The 24746-nt window shown below is 42.0% G+C and overlaps 2 protein-coding genes across 26 annotated transcripts in view; one reads left to right on the forward strand and one right to left on the reverse strand.

The window, feature by feature from the left end:
• The window catches only part of PPM1L (protein phosphatase, Mg2+/Mn2+ dependent 1L), a 334733-nt gene extending 331232 nt beyond the window's left edge, over positions 1-3501 (forward strand). For both annotated transcript variants that reach the window (XM_019946217.3, XM_073803863.1), the window contains one exon: positions 598-3501. In XM_019946217.3, the coding sequence (XP_019801776.1) occupies positions 598-944 (347 nt within the window). In that variant the 3' untranslated portion in view covers positions 945-3501. The remainder of the gene's footprint in view (positions 1-597) is intronic.
• A 19093-nt stretch (positions 3502-22594) lies between these two features.
• B3GALNT1 (beta-1,3-N-acetylgalactosaminyltransferase 1 (Globoside blood group)) overlaps positions 22595-24746 on the reverse strand; it is a 31472-nt gene continuing 29320 nt past the window's right edge. For all 24 annotated transcript variants that reach the window (XM_019946153.2, XM_019946152.3, XM_033855435.2 and 21 more), the window contains one exon: positions 22595-24734. In XM_019946153.2, the coding sequence (XP_019801712.1) occupies positions 23705-24700 (996 nt within the window). In that variant the 5' untranslated portion in view covers positions 24701-24734 and the 3' untranslated portion in view covers positions 22595-23704. The remainder of the gene's footprint in view (positions 24735-24746) is intronic.

Here is a 24746-nt window from a genome sequence, read left to right on the forward strand (position 1 = left end):
AAGAGTTTCTCATCCAAAGTCCCACAAAGCTGAAAGTAACAGAGCCAGGACTCAAATCTAAGCAGTCTGCCCCGAGGGCCTGAGCCTTTAACAACTGTGCTAAAATGCACCATCCTTCAATCCTGATGCCATCTGGGGAGGTGTTTTGAGAAACAGGCACACCCAAGGGCAGCCTCAAGCTAATGATGGATCCCAGTGGTATTCTCTGGTACCATCCACCTGCCTTTCAGTGCTGTTTTGTTGCTGTCCCTGGATCCCCACCCTAGGGCTCCCTACTGTCAGTCACTGAGCTGCCAAGGTGTCCTTAAGTTAAAACTGATGCCCTCACCCATCCATGCCTCCTACCCTCAATATTCTTATTAATTTGGTCTTGAAGCCTTTTAAGATACCAAGGATGAGGGCCTGAGGACCTACCCGCAGAGCATCAAACCTCAAGCCACGCAGAGGAACGCTGTTCCCTCCTGGTAGCGCCAAGGTGGGGTGAGGGGAGCACATAGGTCACATGCAGTAGGTCAGCCCTTTGCAGACGCACGCGGACCGCACCCGGGGTGTGAGAGAGCAGCTGGTCAAGCTAATGGGCTCGTTCTATCTTTCCAGGTGGTTTCATCAGTTTCAATGGCTCCTGGAGGGTCCAGGGAATCCTGGCCATGTCTCGATCCCTGGGGGATTATCCGCTGAAAAATCTCAACGTGGTCATCCCAGACCCAGATATCCTGACCTTTGACCTGGACAAGCTCCAGCCCGAGTTCATGATCTTGGCATCAGATGGCCTCTGGGATGCTTTCAGCAACGAAGAAGCTGTTCGATTCATCAAGGACCGCTTGGATGAACCTCACTTTGGGGCCAAGAGCATAGTTTTACAGTCGTTTTACAGAGGCTGCCCTGACAACATCACAGTCATGGTGGTGAAGTTCAGGAATAGCAGCAAAACAGAAGAGCAGTGAACCCTCTGGGGTCTCAGCTGCCTTAGACTAAAGGACTTTCAACACACTGGTCTCTTTTAATGTAGTGAAAGGTGTGGGAGTTACAGTTAGGATCATCCATCCCAGACATGGGGTTCCCCATCCCCGGCCGTCTTAAGTCTATGTGCCGTGATGAACAGAGGGTGTTCTTGGCCAATGTAGTTGAGAGGCTGGAAAATGGTTTCTTCGTGTTTTCCCAACTCTTTCATCCAATGTTCAAAATATATAAATATATAGCTGTAGAGTCACATGTATGAAGTGAACGGCATGTGCCACATATTCTCCTTTTACGATTGTTTTCAAGATCCCTTACAGGGCCCTCCAGGCATCAGACTTTGTGTCCTCTCATTGGAGCAGTGAGTCAGGGCCGATGTGGCCACACCCTATGCTGAGGGGCAGAGCTGTCCTGAGAATGCTTTGTCCTCCTGAGCCCAGGTTTTCTGCTCTGCAGCGGCCCTGCAGACACAGATTTGGAAATGGTTTATTATTCCGTGGCTGCTCTTGGAGGCTGAGGGACGTGGGGAGGATGAGAGCCGCCTGCACGGCAGAAGTAAACTTCTTCCCCCGCTTTCTTTATTAGTTAAATAGACTTTGTGTACCACCTGACCAGTCTTTGTGTGTTTATCCTAATCATGCATGACCTTAATCTTTGGCCTACACCTTACCTAATGTAATAGGCAGCTGTTAAACTTTACCACAAGACACCACGATTTTTTTACATTACCAAGTGAAAAAAGCAAATCACAGTACCATAATCCCTTCCACCTTTAAGAGTAGATAGAGGACACCATGGCCGAATAAGTCACAGCGCCCCTTGGGAAGTCCGCTGTTTGCATTCAGAGAGAACGCTGGTGAGGCTACCACCTTGAATCGAGCTCCAGCTGCCCAGTTTTGTGCATCTTTTCCTCTCCTGTTCTAGTAGCTTTCAAGTGTCTCTGAAGCAGTGTTCTGAGAAGCAGCGGTGTAGAACTGCATGTGTGCTCCCGGAAGCCGAGTACAGAGTTCGCAGCCAAGTTTTGGAATTTGGTGGTAAACTACTGGGACGTGCTTCCCCTAGACAGTGGAAAGGCAGCAGTCTTTAACATTTGGTTGCAAACCACTGAGTTATTTTTGCGGCCAGACTTGCTGCTTTTCATTTCTTATCACCAAAGTCACATTTCCAATCTCAGTATTTTATAAGTTAATTACAGAAAATGCTGGGTCATCCTGTTTCCCTGGCTGAGGGGCTCAAACAGCCAAACAAGATTTTCATTGCATCCCCACCCCTCTGTGTCTGAAATGCCAGGGCGGCCACCTGGTTTTGTCCTTCCAGAGTGAGCATTTGCCTTTATAGCTTCTCAAAGGCCCCATTCACTGGCCACCTCCTGCCCACGATGCCGCTTCCCTGCTTGCTTCAGCTGTGGAGCGTTCCTGAAGCAGGTTCTAGGAGTGAACTCAGGAGGATGAAAAGATTCCCTTGTGGCTGCTAAGGACTGTAATCTATCTGGATTCCTCTGAGCACTTAACCTTTCTTTGACTGAAAGAATGACTAGTGGTTTCCCAAGAGACGTGCTTACTTTGGTAAACTATAACATTAGAATTTACAGTATGAGAATTAGAACCTCGGTTTTTTTTCTTCTTTTTTTTAAGCAATAGAATGTTCTAGTACAAAATACCTGCCACCATGTTAGATTGGAGTATCTGCCTATTGAGAGGCACTGAACATTTGGATGTGTGTATTTGAGGCGGGGGTTGGGAAGGGAATGTGGGAAACATGCAGGTTGTGATCAGTGATGGGACAGTCAGGCCAGGTGGCCTGAGTTTGCTTGGTGATTTTAGGACGTCCTGATTCTGGAGAGTTACCAAAGCCCACCCTCTAACCGGAGTCCAGGAATAAGCAGTGTCAGTGTATTACAGTATGCAGTTAATTTTCCTTTTTTATTTTTAACTTAACCCAAAATTCATAATAACGATGGAAAGATATTTTTAAATGCTATGATCACTGTGATTGTCTAAAATGAAAACGGTACTGTTTTGGTGAAGATGAAGGAGAAAAGCGACTTAGTTAGTAAATTAGTGTTTATTTGCCCTGCAAAATGTCTTACTAGATGGTGCTGAGTGCAGGAGTGCATGGCTTTCCTTCTGAGTTCACAAGGCATCTTCTAAACTTTGCTTTGTAGAATTAATTCATTTCTGACTTTAATCAAGTAGTGCGTGTATTTTTTACTCCCTTTCTGCCTCTTTTTCTCCCACTTTGGCTTGTAGATTTTTGAAAAACAGAAGTTCTAGGCAAAATAGTAGTAGTTTGATTAATAGTTATGTCTCAAAATCAGGCTACTTTGTTCCCTTCCCCATCCTCCTGGAGCTCTCTCTCCCTGAGCCGCCTCCAGCTGTCGGGGGTCTGCAGACATCACCCGGCATGCCCTGTGGCTCACCGGGCAGCCACTCCCATTTTCCAGGGACAGGGAAGGTTGAGTCTAGTTAGGGAAATTGATTTGAGAAGTTTGCATGTGAAGCTTCCCTAAACAGCACTGCCAAAGCTTTGGAATCGTCACCCAGACCCCCTAGCCTGAGTTCGCATTGCCAATAGCCCCCATGGTGCCAAATTTTGGAATGGTTTTATAGTCTTTTAGAAATGAAGCTGGGAGCCAATGATCACCTGCTTATGAGCCCCCAGCAAGATGCCAAGCCCAGGTCTTCATTAATGCACTGCTCTCCCGCTGCTCCACTGGCAATTTGTACTCTTAAAATGGGTTGGGATTGGGGGGGTGGGGGGAGAGACAGGGAAACTTTTTTTTTAATTCACTGTATTTGCAATTCTCTAATAAAAGGAATAAATAATACTTATATGGAAAACTCCAAAGCTAGTTCCCAAGATCGGCATTTATTTCACATGACCAACTTGCCCAAGGCACTTAACTCTGAGGTTGCTGTTCTAATGCAACATGACTGTGCATCTTACTGGTAACCAGTGGCTACATTCCATTCCTTGCCTTGGACTGAAGGCATTGGGCTCTAGAATCTTGTCTATGTGGTAAGAGTATTACAGAGTGTTTTATAGAGTGATGGAGCATATGTGATCTGGATAATTTAAAACTTCCCTGGTGGCGCAGTGGTTGAGAGTCCGCCTGCCGATGCAGGGGACATGGGTTCGCGCCCCAGTCCGGGAGGATCCCACATGCCACGGAGCGGCTGGGCCCGTGAGCCATGACCGCTGAGCCTGCGCGTCCGGAGCCTGTGCTCCACAATGGGAGAGGCCACAAAAGTGAGAGGCCCGCATACCGCAAAAAAAAAAAAAAAAAAAAAACACGTCTTATTTCATACAGCTGTGATGATTTCAGTCCATGAACATTATGTGCAAACAGGATTGCATGAGTGATGGCATCATCAACACTATTTGAGGTGATCCTAGGAAGTTGATTACACAATTGAATTGGATCACTAGGATATCTGGCAATACATGAGGGATTCACAAAGGGAGTGATCGCTTTTTCCTTTGGCAGGTATATTTGATTTTCCTGACATTCCCCCCTCCCCACCCGAGTTGTTGCCAGATCTAACTCTCTTGCAACTGGGAACACAAAAACTAGAAAGGGCAACATTTCATTGTACACTTGTAAGTATAGGAATTCATACTCTGGATAAGGTTTTATTTTCCAATGACCTCAGAAAATTGTTTCCTCTTTTTGACCCATTATTAGACTGATCTTCTCTTAATTTTCCCCCCAAATTGCCTTAGCTCTTCACACCAGCCTTCCTGACCCAGCTCTGCAGAAATGACATGACCATTAGATACTGTGCTGAGTCCTATTTAACTGACTCTGGATTAAATCCTTCACATCTAGACTTCTAAGCTAATTAGTTGAACACTGCAGGAGTAATGAGATACAGTGTTCCCCAAAGTGTGCTCCACAGGACACAAGTTCCAAAGATACTGTTCCAAACACGGGGCTCCAGGGTCAAATGAGTTTGGGAAACATACTATCCTAGAAAGTTAGTACATATAAGCACATCAAAGGTTCTAATTTAAATATCCTCCAGGGGAAATAAATAAACGCCACAAATGTAATTCCAGTGTTTTCCAGATTAATCTGACCACGCACACTTTTTTGAGTAACACCTAGTAACACTCCAAGGAGCTCATGTTCCACAGCACCCACTTTGGGAAATTCTGCCATATGGAAATATTACTGTTTTCTCATTCACTATGACTCTTCGCAGTTGCAGTATAGTTTGCAATTCAGCAGCACTAATTCTTTCACGGAAGAGACTGATTTGTTAGTGAAAGCAGTATTAAGAAATAGTATGATTTAATCTAATTTTATCGATAGCAGAAGCCCAAAAATCCTGCTTGAAACTCTAAACATGGGCTCCCTTCTTTTCATGTGGACGATAAGCAAGAGCCTTACCATAGCTAGGGATTTCTCAAATTTGTTCCAAGGGCTTTCAGTTGCTTTTTTGAAGTTATCTTTGCTTTCCAGATAGAATCAAAATAAATATGTTTACATTTTATCACTGTGTGAGAGTAAAAATAATATATTTAAAATAATAGAAAAGGGGGAATGGCATATTTGGTATTAATTCATTTTTTAAATTCTAACTAGATTTTTAAAAATTATGTATCCCTTGTATAATAATGGACATGTAAACTATTTACACTTACTCTCTTTTCTTATTCTTTCTGAAATCCCTGTCCCATGTTGTCCCACCTGTCACATTTTATATATATATAATTAAATTTGGCAAGTTATTTGGAGAGAGAATCCCCAAATCACAGAGGAAGCAAATCTAGTCAAAAATATGGTACAAAGTGAATTTAGGATAAAGTCATTATCTTAAAATTATATCCAATATTTAGGAATACACCCTCCCTCTGGTTGTTATCCAGAATAGTATAAAACAGAAAGTAAAGTCACTTAGACTAGGCGGCAGATTGCAAAGGGCAAGTGATAGTTGACACTATAAGGCTTCCGTTAGATATGCGATTCTACACTTGTTTCCTAGTATGTAAATTTATTTGCTAATTCTTAATAATGTTGATGCTTTGTCCATTACTTTTTATTTTTACTACTGTTAAGCTGTTTAACCAAGGGTTGATTATGATCATGTTCACGTGTTTAGTAGTAGCCACACCATCATTTGTACAATCATTTCAGTAAATACAAGTTAAGGACTTAGAAGAAAACATGTAGCAACTGTTCATTTTAGCAGATCATTATAAGCATTTGCACAATTCAAAACTCCACCAAAAAGCAAGCAAGTAGCAAAAGTGTAGATTACATTTAGAGACGTGGTTCCATTTACTCTAGAAATCCTATAATCTGGCATTATAATCCCCTCTGACATTTGCCAAATCCAAATTAATCTCAGAACCTCCAAGGACCAGAGTCCCTAGCTTTCAGCACAAGCAGATTACTGTGAGGGCTCCGATGGCAGATTGTGGCTGGGGGGAGGGTTAGGGGGCAGGGCAGTCTCTGCCTCCATAGGAAAGGGCCCATGTTTCAGCCACACTCTCCCATCACCTTTTTTTTTTTTTTTTTTTTTTGCGGTACGCAGGCCTCTCTCTCACTGTTGTGGCCGCTCCTGTTGCGGAGCACAGGCTCCGGACGCGCAGGCTCGGCGGCCATGGCTCACGGGCCCAGCCACTCCGCGGCATGTGGGATCTTCCCGGACCGGGTCACGAATCCGGGTCCCCTGCATCGGCAGGCGGACTCTCAACCACTGCGCCACCAGGGAAGCCCCTCTCCCATCACCTTTTGTCATGTAGAAATTCAGAGGTTAAGTGTGATGTCATGCAGTATCTCAACATATTCCTGTATTAATTAGACAATGCATAATTTAAAATGTGTTCGTGCAGAAACAAAGGTAGAAGTAATAGTCAAGGAATTGGGGGAGGCGGGGGGTGGAGAAAACCTTTAGGATACTCAGACATTAAAAACATAAAAAGTAGGTTATCAAAAATTTAGATTATTAGACTTTTACCTACATAGGTTGTATTTAATAGCAGTTGCTGACACCTGCACATACATCTGTAGAAGGCAGTTTTCCCCACTTTTCACCTATTGAGATGCAAGCCTTCCCATTTAGAGTATTGGCTAATGCTTTGCTTACATATTAATTAATACAATTCTAAAGCTCCTTTTCTTAGGACTGATGGCACAGGTAGAATAACATTTAAGCAAAATAATTTGGAACATTTTTTAATTTTAAAAAAGGCAAAATTAGGGCTTCCCTAATTTTGGTGGCACAGTGGTTGAGAGTCCGCCTGCCGATGAAGGGGACGCGGGTTCGTGCCCTGGCCCGGGAAGATCCCGCATGCCACCGAGCGGCTAGGCCCGTGAGCCATGGCCGCCGAGCCTGCGCTCCGCAACGGGAGAGGCCACAACAGTGAGAGGCCCGCGTACCACAAAAAAAAAAAGCAAAATTAATTTCCAGTGAGATCAAAGTCAGAATGTAAAGAAAAGCATTCTCAAGAAAATATACAAGACAGGGACTTCCCTTGTAGTCCAGTAGCTAAGACTCCGCGCTCCCAATGCAGGGGGCCTGGGTTGGATCCCTGGTCAGGAAACTAGATCCCATTTGCCGCAACTAAGAGTTTGCATGCCGCAACGAAAGATCCCGCATACGGCAACGGAGATCCCATGTGCCACAACAAAGACCCAGTGCAGCCAAATAAATAAATATAAATTAACTAATTAAAAAAATAAGTATACAAGACAAAAATCAAAGGAGAATAATATAAAATATTTTAAATTAAGAAGACATTACATCGTGAATCATGCTTTCTGATATTTGTGCTCTTTCTGAAGTTGAGATAACACTGAAGTAAGAATGAATTCTGAGCTATTTGTAAAGTTAGTAAAATTACAGTCCCTATTCCATTCTTTCCCAGTGAAAACAGATACATGTGGTCTTATTTACTGTTCTCCTAAACCTCTTTTACTGTCCTAGGTACTGTTTACTTTCCAAATGCTGGACATCGTTTTACCCTGAATCCTTAGAATTTGTGCATTTTCAAGGAGGGAATACCCCTTTTTAGTAAGAGAGACTAAACGATAGACCTTCCATTTTAGAATGCTCCAATCAAACTAAAGTCAGATAAACACAGTCACAGCTACATCTTGGGGGCGAGTTTTAAAACTGGTAATTTTCCAAATGCCAACATGAATACCAGTGAGTATTCAATTTAAAACAGATGATTTCACAAAGACAAAGCACAGGGTTATTTAATGTTCCTGCTTCCTAGAGAGTTTTCCATATAATGAAAAGGGTCATGTTTGCTCATAATTTTTTTTAATCCTGTAGAAATGATGTATTAGACATCTCTAACTGAATAGTGATGTCTCTTGTGCACATTTATGCCCCCATCTGTCTCAGTATATGCAGAGACAAACAGTGATGCTTAGTGTAATAATGAAAGATACAAATCCTGCTACATGGGAAAAAACTATACCCATGGGATATTAAGCAAGAATACTCCCCCTATTTAGGCTCCAAGACTACAACCAATCTATGTATTTTTCATCTTGATTTCCCTTTAACTCAGGCATATATTCAGAAAAATGGAGTAATAAATACAGAATTGGAGAAGATCCAATAACTTTTGCTCCTATTTTAGAAAGCAGCGTTTGCCTTTTTAAAATTTTGTCAGAAATACATGTTCACATTGAAACATTGACATCTACAGCCTTGTTTTTGGTTTACTCTGGCAGTTACTAAAGCCAGTCGTTTTGATTTATAGCCCTCACATAATTGCAGTTCAGATTATAAACGGTTGAAATCTACTTTGCAATGCCTCCTTGGTCAGCCGGGAAAAAGAAAACAAAAGCAAAAAACGACGACATTTTAGAGTTCAGAAGAATGATGATTCTAACAAGCCTGAAAAATAGTAATGAAACATTTCATTCCAAAACACCCCAGTGTGAACTATGTTCACATACATAATTCCTATATACCAAATATACAAGTTTAAAAAAAAATCACTGGATTCATAAAACATTGATCTATGTTATGAACAGATTTAATTGAGAAAGCCACTATTTTTGCTATAAGTAAATCTGCTTGTATATTCTTTCCATTATTATTATTGTTATTATTACTTTTTTGAGCACCGACCATATGCCAAGTGCAGGTCACCTAAGGGAGTGTATCTAGAGGTGAGCACTCAGGCACCATCCCTGCCTTGGCACTTACAGCCCAGTGGAGGCTTCACAGATATCGTAATGCTCAGTATTGGCTGAATGCGATAAAAATGGGCATCTTTCATGATTTTCTCCAATGGGTTTAGATGTGTAAAGACAGGACAGAATTAGAGTTATTCTTTCCTACACTTAAAATACAGTGAATGGTAACAGATTTGGAATATCTTGCCCACACCCAAGCAAACTGCATCAGATAATTATTCCACGTTAGGTCGTCTAGTTTCCCAAGGATGGGGTGGGGAGGTGAGACAGGGAGCCTCTGGGTACCAGGGCAGGGGTAGGGCTGTCCCAATGAGGAGCCACCACTGGAACAGCAGCCATGCAAGGGCTCAGCAGTGGTATGATTCAAGCCAGGGTATCTCTCTCTACAAGGTCCTCTGGAGGAAGGAGAGAATTACAGCAAAGGCAAACAGGGAACACTGAGAACATCTCTCCATGGCTTGTTTTTATTTTTGTTCCCAAGAGGCTATGTACCAACTTCATGTCCCAAATGAGAACCCCGAACTGAGAGTTTTTATCATCAGTGTTCCTTGATTATGTAAATTAGCAAATTTATTATATAGAAAATTAACATATTTCAGGAATACAATTATTTCTTGATCTTAATTGTGAAGACTAAATGCCAGATTTTTTTAAAAGCATAAATTTGGCATCCATAGTTACTTTAGACTTTCTAGGTTCTAGGCATGGAATTTAAGCTTTATATTTTGAACAAGAATAGCAACATCTATTTTCTGCATAGCAAAGCAAAACTAAATGCCAGACTTTTATTTTTAACCACAGAAGCCATCACTTCTTTCTAAAATCTTTGGCTGGTCATCTTCCCTAGACATCTCTTTCTGTTTATGCCAATTGCTTCTTTATCCAAGTAATATTAGCTTTGGCCCAATTATATTAGAATTCTATTGAATTAGAATAGCAGAAAGTGAATAAGATATTGGGAATATCTCATTGTGGTCAGCAGTGGAATTTTTGTTGTTTTGTTTTTAATCATGAAAACATACAACAAGAAATGCAAATTAAGTCAAGCCAGTTTCTGATTTGTTAAGATTAAAACCATAGGAGGAGTCCAGTTATTAAGGAAGGAAAGGAGGGTTGGAGGGAGTAAGAAAAAACAACCCACATAACTGAGACGTATTTTTCACGAATGGTATATCTCAAAATCTGCTCTTGTTTCCTGCTGAATTTTGAAACAGTGACTTTGTATATGCATTTACTATACCTATTTTAACATCATGAAAAATTTTCCAAGAGCATTTTCTTGCTATTTTAAAAATCATAAGATGTTATTTGTTTATAAAAAGATGGCAGGCTCCATAAAATATTAGACAATGCTTTCTTTTAGGAATCTCTCAATTGAATTTAATAATTAAATCATGCGTCAAAATGACTGCTCAAATCAATCAGACTGTCTGGTAAGTTAGTCCCTGAAAACTATCCATAAAATACAACAAAACCTTGGCAAAACCTCATTACTCTTGGTACTCGTCAGAGGTTTTTATACCTACTAGTCTATATTTGTCTCTAAGAGACATTTGAAAAAAAGTTAAAATGTCAATTTGATGTTGAGCTCAGAGTCTATGGCAGTGCACGGTCACTCAAGATGCATGGCATGTGTTTCAGGTCCCTTGGATGTGTGCTAGGGGTAGATTTAGCATTGTAGAGACTAATGTGTTCATGCTATCACTGATTCTGTGTTGTATACAAAATGAACAGCTAAAAATTCACCCTTGATGACAAGATTAAAGCAAAAATAAACACATTAAAGCTATTGGACTTTTTTTTTTTTTAAAGCTGTTGGACTTTATACATAGAGCTGCTGCTCTTCTTTTTCTTTGGTTAAACTCATTTTACATTCTAATGTCTGTGCTGGAATTTTCTAATTTTTCAATGCTTTTGCGTTGGAGTGGCTGTTAAGTTGGGACTCCACATAGAAAGCAGAAAAACAGTTCATGGCCTGAGGATAAGACAAAAGCGTAACAGAAACAAGAGATATAGGAGATATCGAGACTTCAGGTGCTCTCATTTGGAACAGGAATAAGCCTGGCTCCGATTCAAAGCAAGATAAATTTGTTTATTTTGGGGACTTCCCTGGTGGCGCAGTGGTTAAGAAGCCACCTACCAATGCTAGGGGACACGGGTTCGAGCTCTGGTCCGGCAAGATCCCACATGCCGCGGAGCAACTAAGCCAGTGCACCACAACTACTGGGCCTGCGCTCTAGAGCCCGCGCTCTGCAACAAGAGAAGCCACCACAGTGAGAAACCTGTGCACCGCAACGTTGCCCCCGCCCCCCGCAACTAGGGAAAGCCCGCGGGCAGCAACGAAGACCCAACACAGCCCAAAATAAATAAACTTATTTTTTTTAAAAAAGTATACAAATGAAAAAAAAAAGTATACAAATGTATGCAATAAAAATTGTTTAGTGTTAACGCAACCTTTACCCAGCTTTATACCACAGCCACGAAGTTTATATGGTGTAACCAGTATTAGGTGATAACAGTTAGATTAGCTATACACACATGTAAACTCCAGCAACATGACATGACACACCTCTGAGAAAAGCGTTCAGAAGAGAATATCCATCTGCCAAGGTTTTCACAAGATTCAGGAAGGAAGAGTGTGGAATTTAGAGACAGAGGGAAGTAGATATATACACACACACATGCACACATGTAATACTATTTTTAAGTATTCTAAAGATGAAATGCTTAGATGTGAACAGCACTTGGAACTTAGAAGAAGAACAGTAAAAGTTAATCACCAGATTGCTGAATTTGGAATTGGGTGTAACAAAGCAGAAAAATGTGGCCTTGGATTATTTTTCTCCTTTTCATTGAGAATAATATTTGATGGCCAGAGTAGAACGTGCCGTCTGCAAATTCTGGTCTTCCACTCCTTTCTCTGGGTAGAAAATTTCTAACATAACATGAAGGATGTGATTAGAGATTTCAGGATGAATATTTGTTATCTGGATTAGAGTAAGAATTATGTTGTTTCCAAAACCAACCACAGATCCAGAGAAATAGGAATCAAGAACCACAAACACCCTACCCTCACTTCAGTGATGGGTTATATTCTCTCTCTTTCCCTCCTTCTGTTTTAGTTTAGAAATACACTAGTGACAATCTATTTGGTTTTTTGTTACGGTAATAACAAGAGAAAGGGAACTTTAATATAAGGATTTTAGTGGCGCCTCCTGGAATCCAAAGGCAATAAGTATTTAAGTGGGGCCTCAGGAACAATTCACACCTAAAGACTCAAAAACTCTCCAGGAGTCTACAAGGGCTTCCTCTTCCAGCTTTCCCAGATTAACTGGTATTGCACTAGGCCATCCACCATAAACAACTATAAAACTGGATAAACTGTGCTAAGCAACTGTTTTCAGGCATTGGACAACTTGGACAACAGGCAGTGCAAGATAGCATCTTTGAGAGAAGGGATCACAAGCTGCCCCGTGATCACCTCAGCTCTCTGTGAGGCGACACTTTTCTGGTTGTGGCACAGCAAGCTGGAGTCCAAGCAGAGCTAGACTGAAGCGAAGATACAGAATGTGGCTGGAGTCTGTGGAGAGCGGTAACAGAGGGGGAGCCTCGGAAGTCTACGTGTGGGCCCCTCACGAGTCCTTAGCTGAGGGCTCACTGCACATATGCAGGACCCTGCACTGAGGCTCAACTGAACGTGGCTGCTATGGGATTGAGAGTGGAACAAAAACACTAGAGACTGAGTATTGCTGGGGAATATCAAGTTCTGGCCCAAGCAGAGTAGAGAGACATCCAGTGGAGACACTTAGGTTGTGTATTAAGAATAAAGACCACTCTCTAAATGAAGGCCCACTTCAGATCTAACCTAACTGAACCTAAAACCAAGTGCTGACAAGATCTGTAAGAGAGACAGAGTAGGGAAGTTGAGTTGCAACAAATTGAAGGGGCTTGGGAACACCTTAAGCTTTTACAGATTTGCTGAGACAAACCATAACACATTCCCCGTGACTCCCCCTGCAAAAAAAAAAAAAAAAAAGGAAGGAAAAAAAAGAATCAAGATAGTTACCTAGGGCTTCCCTGGTGGCTCAGTGGTTGAGAGTCCGCCTGCCAATGCAGGGGACACGGGTTCATGCCCCGATCCGGGAAGATCCCACATGCCGGGGAGCGGCTGGGCCCGTGAGCCATGGCCGCTGAGCCTGCGCGTCCGGAGCCTGTGCTCCGCAACGGGAGAGGCCACAGCAGTGAGAGGCCCGCGTACCGCAAAAAAAAAAAAAAAAAAAAAAAAAAGATAGTTAGCTAATAACTGAACTACTTTACTTATGAGAACAAAAATCAAATATCAAAACTCTTCAGAGAAAGATAAAAGAATCCAGAATATTTACAGGTTTTTAACATATACTCACATTGTCCAGTACAATATAAAATTGAGAAATTACCAGACATGTAAAGAAACAGGAAAAGTTGACCAGTAGTCAAGAAAAAACAGTGGTCAATAGTAGTCAACTCCAAGAGGCCTAGATATTAATCTTAGCAGATTTACAGCAGCTATAATAAATACGTTCAAGGAATTTAAGGCAACTATGGTCTTAGTGAGACAACAGATAAGGAATCTCAACAGAGAAATGGAAAATTAAAGATAAAAATTCTAGAAGAGAAAAATAAAAAAACTGGAATGCAAGTTCTCTGGATCGGCTTAAAAGAACTTGGAGATGACAAAAGAAGAAGTGAGTAAACTTGATCAATACAAATTACCTAGTCTGAAGAAAAGACAAGAATAAAGATTGAAGGAAAATTAATTGAACATGTTCTACAAAGACATGTAGGACACTATAAAGCAGTGTAAGTTATATGTTACTCAAATACCAGAAAGAGACAAGAGTGAGAATGGAGCAGAAAAATAATTGAAGAAATAGATAGATAAATCATAAATTTCTCAAATTTTATGAAAAACATCAACGTGTAAAACCAGGATGATCAGCAGACCACAATGAAGCAAAATACAAAGAAAGCATACCCCACATAGAATTATCTGACTCAAAATGTCAATAGTACAAAGGTTGAGAAGCCCTGATCTAAAGCAATCAATTAAAAAACATAATTTCAGGGACTTCCCTGGGGGTCCAGTGGTAAAGAATCTGCCTTCTAATGCAGGGGTTGTGGATTCAATCCCTGATCAGGGGACTATGAGTCCAAATTCTGCAGGACAACTAAGCCTGCATGCCGCAACTACTGAGCTCGCACACCTCAACGAGAGAGCCCACGTGCTACAAACTACAGGGCCTATGTGCCCTGGAGCCCGTGCACCACAACTAGAGAGAGATAAATCCGCACACCACAACTAGAGAGAAGCCCACCCGCCGCAACGAAGAGCCTGTGTGCCGCAATGAAGAGCCTGCGTGCCGCAACGAAAGATCCCACATGCCTCATAGAAGATCCCATGTGCAGCAACTAAGACACAACACAGCCAAAAAATATATATATATATAATAATAATAACTTCAAACACAAGAGCAATAGCTAAGAAGGCAATTGAGGAAATTAAATGGAATGCTAGTGACTACTCAACTCAAAAGAAGGCAAGGAAGGGGCCACAGAGGTGCAAAATGAAAAGTAAGTAACAGGATGGTACACTTAAACCCAATTATATAAAAATTACATTAAATATAAACGGACTAAACACTCCTTCATGAGGAAAGTCTTTTTTTTTTTTTTAATGCTGCTGAGACAACTAGATACTTACATGAAAGAGAATGAATTTCAAATGCTTTCTCACTCTGAATAAAAATTTAAATTAGAGCTGGATCATAGACCTTAATGTAAAACCTAAAACCATAAAGCTTCTAGAAGAAAATATAGGAGAAAATCTCCCCCACCTTGGTGTAGGTAAAGATTTCTTGGGTGGGGCACAAAAAGTATAAACCATAAAAGAAAAACTGGGTAGGAATGTACAATGGTACAAACACTTTTGAGAACTGTTTGGCATTTCATAGTAAACACACACCTACCCTATTGCCCAGCAGTTCCATTCCTAGGTGTTTACAGAGAGAAATGAAAACATAAATACACACCAAAAAACTCATACAAGGATCTTTATAGCAATCTTATTCATGATAGCCCCAAACTAGAAACAACCCAAATGGATAAACAATTTGCTGTTTACTCATATAATGGAATAATACTCAGCAATAAAAAGAAATTTCTGACACACAAAACAACATGGATTAATGTTAAAGTACATTATGTTCAATCAGAGAAGCAAGACTCAAAATGATACATACTGCATGAATACATTTACATGAAATCCCAAAATGGCGAGACTAAATCTACAGTGATAGAGACCAGGAAGTGGTTGCTCTGTAATGGGGGTGGGGTAGGAGTAGGGATTGATTGGAAGACGGCATTAAGCACCTTTGTGGGATGATGGAAGTGTTCTCTATCTTGTTTTAGGTGATGTTTGTACAGATATATAAAATTGCCCCAAATCATTGTACTGAGCACTTAAGTTTGTGCATTTTACTGTATGTTAATTATACCTCTATAAAAAAAATCTCATTGACAATAGCATCAAAAAATACAAAATACTTAGGATTAAATCTAATGAACTATATGCAAGACTGTTATCTTTTCATAAACTTCAGAATATTGCTGAGAGAAATTAAAGAAAATCTAAATAAATGGAGAGGTAGACCATTCATAAATCAATATACTCGATATTGTTAAAACAGCCTTTCCCCCCAGTTTCTATATTTAATGCAATTCTAATCAAAAGCCTAGAAGAACTCTTTTATAGAAATTGTAAAGCTGATTCCAAACTTTTCTTGAAAATTCAAAGGTCATGTAATAGTCAAAACAACATTGCAAAAGAATAAAGTTGGAAGACCTATATCATCAGATTTTAAGACTTAGTATAAGGCCAGAGTAATCAAGGTAGTATGGCAGTGATGGAAAGGCAGACTTACAGAGCAATGGAACAGAATTAGAGAGTTCAGGGGAAAAAAAAATCAGTACACTTATTGCCCCTTCATTTTTTCCCTTGTTCCTCTTCTTAGAATATCCTACTTGCTTCCAGTCTGTCTTCCTGCTGGCGGCCTTTCCAGACTCTGGCCCTGGGGGCAGCAGCAACATCCTCCCCATTGTGCCCTCCACTGTTTACAACCAACCTTTAGAACCAAATGGTGATTTAATGAAATTTCCCAGGTACTGAGCACCTACTTCCTGTGGGGTCCTCCCATCTCCTATTTCAACGAATTCTTGCAAAAGCACTACAAGCCAGACACTCTTATTACCTTCCTGCCATGTGCAAGGCAAATGAGGTTCAGAGAGAAGAGTAATCCAGATAGTAAGAGGTGGCACTAAGACTTGAACTCAGATCTGTGTGACTCCAAAGCTAATGCTAGTACTTCTCTCAGAGCTAGACTTTCCAAGTCCAGGTCCTGTTAATTCTGCACTCCCAGCATCTTTACCAAAGGATTCTCCAGCTTCTTTTACCTCCTTTAAGGTTGGGAATTTGTTATTTCCTGAAGCATCCTGCTCTATCTCTGGATTTCTCTGATCCTATACTAAAATCTCTCTCCCTGTCACTCCTCCCACTACCTTGGTCCTGCCTTCCAGAGTCACTCTGGTCAAGACCGTTTTCTCTGCCACAAGGCTTCCTCTTCTCCAGGCTGATGGCCCCAGCATCTTTAAATCATCATCTGACTCTGAAGAGAATGAGAATTACTAACCCTCTTCATAGATGAGGAAATGGAGATCCAGAAAAAGCAAAGTACACTCCAGGTAAAGAGCTGAGACGAAGGCAGGTAGGCCAGCATGGGCCTGGGGTGCCTGAGAAACAAAGGGCAGAGTGGAGAAGGCTGGTATGCAAGGCATGGGGCAGAGGTTGAGGGGCGCTGGGCTTCATTTGCAGTGTGAAACCATACTCCTGAAGCTACTGGATCCCCCAAATGTCAATCTTACTCCTTTACCCTCCAGGCCCACCTGGTACAGAGGTTGGCCTAGGGTTGGCACCCACAGGAATCCTTGCGGCTTCCTGTGAGGTCTGGCGGAAGGGAAGCCTGCAGAGCCTCAGGCCCACCAGCCTGGCCCTAGGCTGCCATGAAGAAGGGGAACTGGCCCTGGCAAAGGGCTTATCTGAACGTGGGCCTTTTCTGTTTCTGTAAAGTACTTCCCTTCCGTGAGCCTGAGACTCCAGCTCTGAAGCTTTCCTCAGGGATTACAGTCTTAGCCTCACTGACAATCCACCAAAAGTCCAATGTAAACTGTGGGCTTTCGGTGATAACGATGTGTCACTGTGGTGACAGCCAGTGTAATAAATGTCCTGTCCTGATGGGGAATGTTGATGGTGGGGGAGGGAGTGTGTACATGGGGGCAGAGAGTATATGGGAAATCTCTGTACCTTCCTTTCAATTTTGCTTTGAACCTAAAACTGCTCTAAAAAATGAAATGTATTTTTTAAAAAACATCTAATATCAAAATTTCTGAGATTTATATCTCCTAGTTGAGGACAACACTCAGACTTTGACTGCTTAGCCTTAATTCTAAATTCTTTGAGAGGGACTGCAATTGCGCTGTAGTGTCAAGTGGACCACGGGACTGTCACCAGGGAGCTGCGATCTTAAGACAGAATTCTCATGGCTTGGGTCACACTGTACTAACCACACAGATGGAGTTAGTGGATAAGACATTTCTCAAAAGTAGAAGTTTCTCAAGGAGGAGGTTGTTCAGCAGACAAAATAATAACTGCCTGTCTACTTGCTTTCAAATTTAAGGCTGAGAAATACAAAATTTAGTTTCTTCTTATATAATACTTTAAAAATTTTTATTGTTTGTACGTTAAGGTTCACTAGAGAGAGAAGCAGTGTGCAAAATTTTTTAAAGATTCATATAAAAAGAGATTCAGTAACAAAGGTGAGGTTGTTCCTTTCCTCCTCTTCATATTCACTGAGCTAAGAGACAGGCTTGATTATCACTTGAAACACCAAATTAGTCATTTATGGCTTTGCAACAGTTTTTGTCCTGAAACCTTGAGACACTTCATTTTTAATAAAGTAGTTATAGCAGCCTCGGGGCATGGAAGAACAGCGAGACCTGGGTGCTCTCCGGTCATTTCATTGTGAATTTACCAAAATCCAGAGATTTTCCAGCTTCTCATTTACAAAGAGGGCAGAGTGAACGGCGTTACCATCAGACTCTGAAACTACTTTTTGCCAAGTTCGTAACACAAACCTTCTCGGATGATAGGCAGGCAGTAAACCGTGAAAGGCAAAGAGATGTGGCCCTGACCTCTCTTCTTCCAAATGAGAAGACGCGGCTCCACAGGTGAGACAGGTTCAGACTCCTCAGGGCTCCCTCCCCCAGCCTCCTTCTCCCCGCTCTGCCCCCCGCAGGTGCAACCGCAGCCCCGCTGCCCGACACGGATGGCGGGCACCAACCAAAGAGGAGTGTCCACCGCGTCCCCGAGGGCTGCTCGCAGGCGGGGCACCATCCCCCAGCAGGATCCAAGCCAGAGCCTCGGAGCTCCCGGGTCACAAACCAGCTGTTTTCTCTCTGCCCTGGAGGAGAGTTTGATTCATCTCCTCACATCTCCCCAGTCACCATGGGCACAACGGCTCCGGTCAGGGAAACTGTTCTTACATCCCTGGAGTTAGGTTCCCCCAGCTGTGAGGAACTGACCACTGGACCCACGACATCCAAATGTGTGTGGTTACTTAACACCAAAGGGTCTAGAAGAATGTGGACCCAGGCTCACCGTCTCAGCCCACTGCCTTGGCCTTTAGGCTCATGGGATCACCATGGTAGCTGCAGACTCCAGCAGCGTAGGCAGAACATCTTATGAAGGAAAAGGAGGCCTTCTCCTTTTTTTCTTAATGAGGGAGGAACACAGGAGGCCACAGGCAGACATCCCCCATGAAACAGGAAGGAAGGGGCCAGGGCACAACCTTGAAAAGAATGACAAGAGCCTTTGAAGATATGACATAAAAAACTGACTAGGTCCGAGATGGCAGAAGATGTGACTCCCAGCAGACCTTGAGCCTCATTATGCACTCATTGTAATACACTAGCATACGCTAAGTGACACGCCATGACATCTCTGAGGCTGATCATCAAAGGCCAAAAAGTGGGTGGTGGCCCCAATCCTGGAAATCTCCTCCCCTTCCCCAAAATAGTTGGAATAATCCTCCCACTGTAGTCAGCCTATGAAATTACACAGCCCGCAAAAACTAACCTGGGGCGCTCTCGCCTTTTGAGACAGTCCGCATTCCGTCTATGGAGTGTATTTCTCCCATGGCTGCTCTCACTTTCTGAGTCGACCCCATGCCCTGGGGTTGCTCTCAAGCCTTTTGAGATGGACCACGTTCTTCTGCCTGTGGAATGTGTTCTCTCTCTAAATAAATCCACCTCTTACTTATCACTTGTCTCTGAATTCTTTCTGCGATGAGACACGAAGAACCTGAGCTTCAGCAAGTCCTGACAAGAAGTGAGCAATTTTAACTAACAGTGGTTTAAGTCCCAATCAGAGTTGTGTGGTTTCACTTGGGGTCCCACTGGCAGGGACCGGTTCACAAGAGTCTGCTGTGGGAAAAAGCGGGAGGGCGCGGAAGGGGCTGGCAGCTCAGCAGTGAGCCAGCCTTTTCCCACGACATCTTCTGACCCTGCTTTTTACCTTTACCTAAATTTGTTCATATATTGTTAAAACATTTATGTTATAAAAGTAATTTATCCTTGTTGTTGAGAATGAAGTAATAAAAGGTACTTCAAAGGGAGCAAAGTCATTGACAGGCAACTCCTGTTAACATTTTGGTATCTCCTGCTTGTTTCTGTTCGGTTTCTACAGGGAGAAAGGGGGAAGGGGGAGAAGGGGGAAGAGTGTTATTTAAAACCTTCGCTGCAGCTGCTGCAGCCTTTTAAGAGAATGATGTTAACTCACCACGAGGGGCCTTGATTTTTCATCTGGGAAATGTCTCAAAGGGGGTACTTTAAGGGGGAAATGTAAGTAGCGCTAACCTCCACCCTCCCTCCCACGTGGTCTAAAGGGTGAGAGTAAAACATAAAAAGGGCTAAGTTGGCAGACGTTTTAGACATTGTTCATTGAAAACCTAAAGGAAGGGTAAGGCTTGCAAATGCGAAGAAAGGGTCACATGTGAGGAGAGACTATCTAAGCGCACGTTTTGTGCTTCCATCACTTACCTTAAATACAGAGCAACGGTATCCATCCTTGTTGGGCCCTACTTTGACTTTACAAGACCCATGAGTCGTCTCTTCCCCTGGGCACAAATTCTGCCAAGGGCCTGCCCACTCAAACTGCCTCTTGGCTTTCGGGGCCCATTTCCCACGCTCGCTTCCATCTCCTACCAACACATCCATCAACACGTGTCACCTGTTTTGACTCCTTAAAGGGTTGGTCCTATATTACCTACACATGGGATAATCAAGCAGCTGATGGAGACTGTGAGAGGGTTCTAATCGCTCACACAAAATCCAGAGGAGCTGGCTTAATATAAAGATTAATTCCCAGTGGATTAAAAGAACCCCAAAGACGTCAGATGGGCCTGCCACATTTCTCATACTCACCCTTCCCCTCTCTCTCTCCCTCCATCCTGCAATAAATGCCTACCAGACGCCAGGAGGAAAGAGCTTTATCCCCAAGCTCACACTCAGAAATACTGTTATAAATAGCTCAGCTCCGGCTGCTCTTCATCTGGCGAGTTGATGGGAACATGATCATGCCAAGACCATTTAGCGTAGAGCTGGGGAAAGAGTAAGGAGGGTGAAAGGGCAGCCCTCTCAGGAAAGGGCTCAAAGCACCAGATCCAAGTAAGCCAGAAAACCTCTGATGCACTGGGGCCGGCCTCAGAATCCAGGTCCCTGAGCCCCTTCTCCCTTTCACGCACTAGGTGTGGCAGATTACTGTACCCCACTATTCCTTGCCCACCCTGTAAAAGAACACAATATTCCTGGCTGCCAAAAAATGACGTGCACTACTTCCTGTGAGCCCAAACCCCTGCCCCACCCTGCCACGGACACTGGGCTGGGCATGGGCTTTGCTTTGGTCAGCAGATATAGATGTTAGTGTTTCCACCAGCTCTTTCTCCTTCCACCAGCTCTTTGTCCTCTCCCTCTACAAGAACGGCATGTTCCAAACAGGCGTTGCCCTTCAGCTGGGACCCTGAGGTGAGAAGATACACACAGTAGCCAAGGCTGGTAACCAGTAGCGTGCGGTGTGGATGCAAAGAACACATGGTTGTTGTCAACCTCTGAGATCTGGGAGCTGTTCTTGCAGCAGAATCTGGCAAAGGCTAACATGCTGGGGTCACAGACTCAATGCTTACAGGCAAGCAAAGTAAATGAGTGAGGCAGAGAGCAGGTAAGACCACGGGGATGTGGCAGGGCTGTGGATGGCAGAAAAGCAGCCGCCTAAGGTTAGGCTCTGTATTAAACTCTGTTACCAGTTAAAATAAAAGGTGCTATTCATGTGGTTAAACGTCAGAGGCCAAGATTTTAATAACACAGCTGACTAATACTACTTGAAAGCAAACATGAAGTTAAAGACAAAAAATATAACGACCCAACCTCAATGTTTTTCATAATCATTTAATTCTTTAGAGATCTCTTAAGCACCAACCTGCAGTTGAAAAGGAACAATCTTCTAACTGGCAATTACTCACGTTTTACTGCTTTTTTTGGTCTCATCTTAAAGGGAAGGGAAGTTATCTTTTATTTTAAAAGTTTTCCCTCTATAAATTATTTGACTTAGCTTCCCAAATACCAATATAAAGTTAGGCAAATTTGATCAAATCTAATCCTACCATAAAAATACCCACCACCTGTGTCTTAAAGAAAGTGACTCCCGGGGGGTGGGTGGTGGTGGTGGGATAATTTGGGAGACTGGGATTGACATGTATACATTAATAGGTATAAAATAGATAACTAATAAGAACCTGCTGTATAAAAATAAATAAAATTGAAAAGAAAGTGACTCCGTACGGATGGGAATTAGCAAGGGCATAGATGGATTCCACAGAGTATTTCATTTAATTGATTTTACTGTAACTGGATCAGGTCTGAGAGGAGGGAAATGGAAATAGCCTTGTTATCAAGAATCAAACATTATAATGTTTCTAACTGAAATTAAGCTTTTCTTATAGGAGAATTATAAATATATGAGTATTACAAGAGCTGACTATATATTTTCAAGTTCATATTTTCTGCCAACAGATTTGATCTTTCACCATCATGTAATCCAGAAAAAAGGAAATCACTTGTCCCGTATCAGGCATAATGGGAAACTGCACAATCCCAAGAACATGGGGGCAAGGAGTGCTTCTCTTGGACCAACTAGCAGGTCAAAGCTGACCTACATCACCACTCCTATGAAAAAACGTGCTTCTCCATGACATGGAAATCAGACTTGATTTTAGACCACATAGTGGGGCTTTCCTCTTGATGTGAAACTAATAACAATAGCAGCAGTGTTTTTTTCTTCCTTTTTATTCTCAAACTGATTGTTAATTTAAAAAAAACACGGAGCAGTTAACAATGCAACTTGAATCTTTAGTCTTCTCTTTCCAGCTCAAGCACTGAAATATGCCACTCCTTTCATAATATTCTGGCCATCACGTTCTCTCTTTTTGGCTTCAGAGTCCTTTCCAAAAGGAAACATGCTGCCTGGCGCTCTACATTACTCCTAATTTCCAGTTGGAACAATGAGACAGATGAAGTGACATCTAAAAACACCAGGGATTATATTTTTAAAAACAAGACAATAATTTAGATCTTCTTGCTTTAATTCTTCTCTATATTACCACGAAGAAATATTTATCAAAGTTCAGGAGATTACTGATATGCAATAATGACCGATATCTACACATTAATGGAGCTATTCATAATAAACTCATCAGTGAAGTAACTGGAAAAGAAGTTTAAATATAAAGAGTGATTTTTCACTATTCTGTTTATACAGTACTGAAACAACCATAACATTCAAACACCCATAAAAGTGCAAAACTTTAAGTACCATTAAATAATAACTGATAACTGAAATACTGCAACATCCTGAAGTATCTTCCGAATGACCAAAAAGAGATGAAATTTTGTTCAGCATAACTTCACTTGTTTTACACACAACTATATATTTTAAAAAACTGTAATCCATGTAAGATATACACAAAACCCTGAACTGACGAGATTGTTCAATGAATAATACTCCACACTGCTTTGTTGTTATGGACAGATGAGCTTATAATTCAATGAAACCCATTTAAGAAGTTTTAATCTATAGAACGACACGTTCAAATTGTTTGGTCCTATGTGTTTTATTAACAAAAACCTCCCATTCCTTTATAAGATGTTTAATTCCTCTGAATATCATCTTTAAAAGGCCTGACTTGATTGTTGTCAAAATAAACCACAGGTCAAGTACAACCCTCCAGTCTCCAGCCTATAGCCTCTTCATGAGTTTCAGTTCCGTGTAAGCCACACAGTGACCTTCCCATGAGTTTTCCATTGGAGATTTCATAGTCTAACTTTAACATTTTCCACAAAGTGTCCCTCCCTTCTCTAGGCCTTGGGTAGAATGTCAAATTAATAATGGCATGTGGTGTTCCTTAGCATAACCTGCCAAAATGTGATAATTTCCTTGGAAGAAAAGCCATGGGCTGCAATCACGCGTCTGAGTTGACAGACATCCAAATGGATCCTATATAAAAAGAAAAGGTTGGTGTCCTCTGGAATGTGAATGTCCACTTTTAATAAATTCAAACAGATCCCAACATAAACATCTTCAAACTTGATGGGTTTTACGTGACTCATCATTTCATAGATTCTTGGCACCAAATCTCTGGACATTATATAACCCAACCCACTGCAGTAGGGAGGAAACACCTTGAAGGGATACTCCTGGTATGAAATATGGGTTTTTTGGTAAAATCCTCTATAGGAATAATTATCAATTAGAGGATAACCTGTGAAAAACCTCTCTGAGTGGTTTAAATTTAAAAGATACTTCACTAAATTGCCAGTATTGATGAAGACATCAGTGTCTGTCTTCATGATGTACCTGGCATTGGGGCAAAACTCAGTTACCCACCTAAATGCCATAATCGTTTTCAAGGTCAGGTTATTGTACGTGTCTAAAAAATCTTGTCTTATTATGTCTCCATAAAGGAGGTGTTCATCCTCTAAGGATAATGTTAACATTTTGTCTTCCCTTTCAGCCTGCTGGCCTAATAAGAAAAATGTAAGAACCTCATATCCCCACCAAGACTTCTTTTCACCCCAAGTAACTCTAATGGCCTGTCTGGCTTTCACATCTGAGGGGTGTGAGGTCACCAGGATGACCAGAAATGGGTTTTGATGAGAGCAGTTCGAATGCTCTCGAAGTGTGAAGCGGAAGTCTTGTCTGTAAATGGGCTCATACTCATAGAAGTACATCCAGTTCACGCGTTCTATCACATTGTAGTGGGGAAGACTGAGGTACCACATCACCAGGAAGCTCAGGAGTGACAGCAGCAGGAGGCTCCATTTCAGGGATCTCAGCGACATCCTACCCGGAAGAGTGGTCAGGAGCGCTGGGGCCATTCACAGCGACTCAGGAGCACGCGAGCCTCGGGTTCTGGAAGATTTA

Source organism: Tursiops truncatus, chromosome 4 (assembly GCF_011762595.2).
Source record: "Tursiops truncatus isolate mTurTru1 chromosome 4, mTurTru1.mat.Y, whole genome shotgun sequence".
In the NCBI taxonomy this organism is placed as follows: Eukaryota; Metazoa; Chordata; class Mammalia; order Artiodactyla; family Delphinidae; genus Tursiops; species Tursiops truncatus.